Genomic DNA, 5,502 nt, shown 5'->3' with positions numbered 1-5,502 from the left:
AGGGTGAAAACAATGAAATTAAATTCATATTAATATTAATGAATATTTACCTAATGACTGTGCTTATAGACCAATTGAGGTCACATTTTCAGGAGGAACCACTGTGACCTCCAGCCTGTTATCAATCTTCTTGGCCAGTTGATCCCTATACAATTCTGTTGGTTAGATTTCAGGGGAGGGAGATTGCAAATATGTCAGAAATTCTCTTAGATATACAACTGTCTCAAAAATCTCTTCTATGAATGTCTGGATAATTGTCCTTTTCCTCCCTTGCCCCAGATCTCCAATTGCTCCTCTGTTCCTTGCTAACAGATGGAGATAAAACCCACATCTCATACCCCAATTTCTCATGCTCAGGCAGTACTCCCTGTCTCTTTGTTACTAATACCCTGTTCATTTCGACTTCCCCAGAAGAAGCATCTGGTGACTCTTAATGATCAAAGTTGGTGGTCGGCTAGACATCTGGATTCAGAAACCTACTGGAACAGATTCTTCAGCATGTTTGATCTAGTATTTTCTTGTCTGGAATATTGGAGCAAAGCTGCTATCGATTTGCTTGATCTTATTTTGTGGTAGGCCTTTTCAGGAAGGTGGAATCAAATTAAAAGTGAGCATTATTAAAAGAAGTCCCAGTTCAATGTACAATTTGTTCTAAAAATGACATTCCAAAGCAGATTGCTGAACAAAATCATGGTTTCACTAGGATAAGGAAATAATTCAAGAAGGTGCCATTTTATGAACTTCGTACAAACTGGACCTCAGTCAATTTTACCATTTGAAAGACATTTCTTTTATAGTTACACATAAAGATGTTGGACTCCTGCTCTGATATAGCACTGTATTGCTGTGCTAGCCCAGGGTGGGGAATACAGTCCAAGATGGACTGGAAGACCTTTTAATATAGCTCATGTTTTTAATATCTATCACCTATTTTGCTCACTAAGGAATTGCAACAAATAATCAGCTATTTTCCTTTAATAGAAATAAGGCTTGCTAATTTCACAGAAGTATGCAGTTGACTGAGACTAATGATTGCCAGTTTTGTGATTCCCTTTGATCACTGTTACCTGGTTTCTTTAATAAAAATGCTTTTTTTTCCAGTTAGTTTCCATCTTTACTTGAATGTGAGTCAGCAATTGGTCTGTTTAAGAAAAAAGACATTAACTCTTTCATTAGGAGCCACAAAGGGATTAATAAGGCTATCAGAGCTATCACCATTTCTATGAGAAAATGGATGCAACAGCTGTGGTTCACTAGTCCTGGCAAGGTGGTATTCTTGCCATGAGTTTTTCCAATCTAAACCCTGAGCTGTCTGGGCAATGGGATGTACCATAACTTAGGGTTACCATACATCTGGGTTTTCCCAGACATGTCCTCTTTTTTGGCCCCCTGGCCTCCTGTCTGGGTGGGTTTTTAAAATACAAGCAAATGTCCAGGTTTTTGCTGTGCCTCTGGGTTTTCCCCTGCACTACCAGCTTCGATGCTTGGGGCTGAGGGCAGTGGGGCAAGGTGACTGACTGTTGGGGGATCACAGTGGAGATGCATTGGGGGTGCATGTGCACACCCTGAAAGTGCCAGTGCACCCCCTGACCAGCTGCGCTTGCCATTTAGGTGATGGGCTGGGGGGGGCAGGCATGAACACCGGTGCCCCACCCTGCAAGCAGTGCCCAATCACTTCAGCTACTCCCAGAAGCGGCTGCAGTGATTGTCTACAGAGATCGACCATCGTGGGATAGGCCACAGGGGTCTCCCTAGGCAGTGAGATCTGCCGTGGGGGGACCCCTCCAGTTGGCAGGATTGGCCATGGGGGGGAGCCCACCATGGTCAGCAGGACTGGTCATGGGGGGGCATGTGCCCCCTCTAAGGCAGTACCAGTCTCTTGTGGGGGATCATGTGCTCTATGCATCAGCCTTGGCAGCTGCTCACAAGTGAGAGAGAGCTGTGTGGGCAGCAGGGTTGAGGGGGACAGAGGGCTGTGGGGTGGAAATGAGGGGCACTGGCAGGAGGCTTTGGGTCAGGAGTGAGGGACACCAGTGGGGCTGGGGCAGGGGTAGGGGCTGCAGGTTAGGAGTGAGCGGCACCAGCAGGGCTGAGGGGTGGGGTACAGTGGATCAGGAGTGAGAGGCAGCAGCAGGGCTGGGGGCAGGCTATAGCTTAGAAGTGAGGGGAAGAGGCAGGACATAGTCATATCTCTGCCCCTCCCATCATCTTGCCCTTTGCCCTGCTCCATCCCCCAACAGGTGTCCTCTTTTTGATACTGGAAATATGGTAAGCCTAAATTTACAGTATCCTAAAGATGGAAATCAACTAGGTGCATGGATACCTTAATCAGTCTTCCTTTTCCTTGTCCCCATCTGTTAAGCAGCTGGCAAAAGAACTGCAGAAGTTACAGCAGCTCCACTCCACCGGAGGATTGCCCCAGGCACAGTAAATTGTGCCATGCATTGATAATTCTTTGGATTACAAGGCTGTTGGAGAAGACACTAATGCAGTGATTCTTATTCTTGGGGTGCTGCCTGGTCCTTTGAAGTGTGCCCTGAAGTGTGAGGTGACCCAGGATTGCTTCTGCATGATTTTAACTGGAAGAAAGTGCTGATTCCCTGAGTGACCAGGGAGCGAAAAAACAGGGGTAGGAAATGGTGCAAGAAATTTGCTGGGAGCAAGAGGAGAAAGGGGAAGAGAAGCCTGGCATCAGGCACTCCGGGAAAGTGACTGAGCCAGGGCTGCCTGCGTGTTTGGTTTGCTGAGTGTTTGTTTGGTGGGCTGTGTCTGTTTGGGGTGTATGCTCTGGGCACCTTGGGAGTGATTGCTGGGTGATTGCTGCCTGTGTTTGACAAAAGCCCTAATTAGAGGGTGGATCCAGTCCGGGCCCAGCAGGGTATAAAAGGAGACTCCCTGTGTGGCCAGGGAGTGAGGGAATAGGGCAAGAAGTTCTTAGGTCAGTTAGTAGCCCCGCTCTTTGAAGAGGAGCCTTTAAGGTAAGCTCTTTCTTTTGTTTAGGAGTAGTTAACCTACATATATTTAGTGTAAGTAGCTAAAACTCAGGAGTTAGGTGAATACTTAAGATCCTTGCTTAACTAGAGTACCGAGTGAGAGGAGGCGGGGGTTGCATGGTAACTCTCTCATCTTCCTTCACTGTAAGCTTGGTGAGAGAAAGCACAGAAAAAGGAACCTTTTGGAGCCAGGAAGCAGTGAACAGGTCAGCTTTCAGGTGAGTTTGCTAGGGAAGATCTGCTTGGGAGAGGGGCAGGAAGAGAAAAGCAGCAGATTAAGAGACCCAGAGAAATGGCTGGAGGATATTGCAAAACCAAAGCCACTGCTACTGCTAGTGCTTTTTCTGCTTGCACCTCTGAGGTGTCTGTCCAGGAAGGACCACTCACCACTGAGGCTACCATCCAGGTCTTGTTTTGCTGCTGTGGAGAAGCAGCTTGCAGGTTTGTTCCAGTGAGAGCCAGGTGGGGGAATGCCTGAGATGTGAGCAGTGCCTCCTGGTGGTGACCCTCAGGGAGCATGCAAGAGGGCTTCAGGAGGAGGTGGTGAGGCTCTGAAGGATCCACCACCATGAGGACTTCATCAATTCAATCCTGGAAGAGACCTCCAGGACTGCAGAGGAAGGACTGCCACAGGCAGTGCTAGTGCAAGAAGAGGACATGGATACTCAGGAAGTTGGAAGCTGGAAACTTGTGAACTCTAGCAGCAAGTAAAAATCTTCATCTCCACGTGCAGCAGTCTGTCTGGGGAATAGATATGGAACCCCAGCAACAGAGGAGGAGGAGGAACATGTTTTGTTGGTGCAAGAGACCAGGCATCCCCAATGTTGGGCGGATCAAGACCACTGCCACCAAGAGGAAGCAATGGGTGGTGGTGGCTGGAGACTCCCTTCTGTGGGGGTGGAGGCATCCATCTTCCAGCCTGATCTTTGTTTTGGGAGGTCTGCTGTTTGCCTGAGCCCAGATCTGAGATGTCACAGAAAGATCTAGTCCTCTGACTACTACCCCATCCTGCTCCTTCATATGGGAATCAGTGATACTAATCAAGGACTTTGGGAGCATGTGTGAAGGGAACAGGTTCAGATGGTGTTCTCAATCCTACCTGTGAAGGGGAAGGGCCCAGACAGAAGCAGGTGCATCCTACAGATCAATGCATGGCTGTGCTGGTGGTGTTGCTACCAGGGCTTTGGCTTCTTTGACCACAGGGTGTTCTTCAAAGAAGAAGGATTGCTAGGAAGAGACAGGATTCAGCTGACAAAGAAAGGGAAAAGCATTTTTACAGACAGGCTCACTAATCTAGTGAGGAGAGTTTTAACCTAGGTTCACTGGGAGATGGAGAGCAAGGCCCTGAGGTAAGTGGTGAAGCAGGTGATCCTGGAGATAGCACAAGCAGGAGGGAGCAACAGGGGAGGTCTTCTAATTCTTCCTGAGAAAATAGGGCAATTGGTAGTTATCTCAGGTGTCTGTATGTGAATGCATGGAGCCTGGGAAACAGGCAGGAAGAATTAGAAGTCCTTACACAGTCGCAGAACTATGATGTGTTTTGGAATAACAGAGACTTGGTGGGATAACTTGCATGACTGGAGCACTGTCATGGATAGGTATAAGCTGTTCAGGAAGGACAGGCAGAGGGAGGAGAGCAGGAGTTGAGCTGTATTATTGCACATGATTCAAGTATGAAACTGGACATAGTTTTAACAGGCCTATCCGGGTTAGGGTCAGAGGGGAGAGCAAAAAGGGGATGTTGTGGTGGGTGTCTGCTATTGACCATCAGACCAGGACAGTGATGTGGCTTTCTTCGAACAGCTAGCAGAAGTTTCTCAACCACAGACCCTGGTTCTCATGGAGAGCTTCATTCACCCTGACATCTCCTGTGAGGACAATACAGCAGCACACAAGCAACCTTGTACAAGTGTTGGAGAGGCCAACTAGAGGCCATGCTTTTCTTGACTCTGCTGCTTACAAACAGAGAAGAATTGTGGGTAATGTAGAAGTGGATGGCAACTTGGGAAACAGTGACCAGAAGACGATGAAGTTAAGGATGCCGGGAGAGGGTGGGGGGGAAGGAAGAAGAGCAGCAAAGTAAGGACTCTGCACTTCAGAAAAGCAGACTTTGATTTACTTGGGAAACTGATGGACAGAATCCCTGGAGAAATCAGTCTGAGGAAGAGTCTAGGACAGCCGGTTGTAGTTCCTTGCTGAGGGCACAGGAACAAACTTTCTGAATGCAAAGGAAGACTAGCAAGTATGGCAGACCAGCTTGGCTTAGCAGGGAACTCTTCAGTGAACTTAAACACAAAAAGGAAGCTTGAAAGAAATGAAGTGTTTTCTGCCCAGGGCAGGGGGTCAGACTCCTGAGGTGCTTTCTGATCCTGAAAATCTATGAAATCTTTGAAAACTCAGGGTGATCAGGAGAGGTCTTAGAAGATTGGGCAAATATAGTGCCCATATTTAAGGAAGGGAAGGAGGAGGATCTAAAGCCAAGGCTGCAACTGAACTCCAACTAGCTTCA

The 5,502-nt window shown here is 47.7% G+C and overlaps 1 protein-coding gene across 1 annotated transcript in view; it reads left to right on the top strand.

Annotated features, from left to right (window-relative positions):
• The window catches only part of LOC109317472 (myeloperoxidase-like), a 29,639-nt gene extending 28,599 nt beyond the window's left edge, over window positions 1-1,040 (top strand). Inside the window, exon 14 of the mRNA XM_019546182.1 lies at window positions 412-1,040. Coding sequence (XP_019401727.1) covers window positions 412-434 — 23 coding nt within the window. The 3' untranslated portion in view covers window positions 435-1,040. The remainder of the gene's footprint in view (window positions 1-411) is intronic.
• Window positions 1,041-5,502: the final 4,462 nt, after the last annotated feature.

Source organism: Crocodylus porosus, unplaced genomic scaffold, assembly GCF_001723895.1.
Source record: "Crocodylus porosus isolate Cpor-Errol unplaced genomic scaffold, CroPor_comp1, whole genome shotgun sequence".
Taxonomy (NCBI): Eukaryota; Metazoa; Chordata; order Crocodylia; family Crocodylidae; genus Crocodylus; species Crocodylus porosus.
The sequence above is the reverse complement of the archived record's forward strand: the minus strand, read 5'-3'. Positions and strand labels throughout refer to the sequence as shown.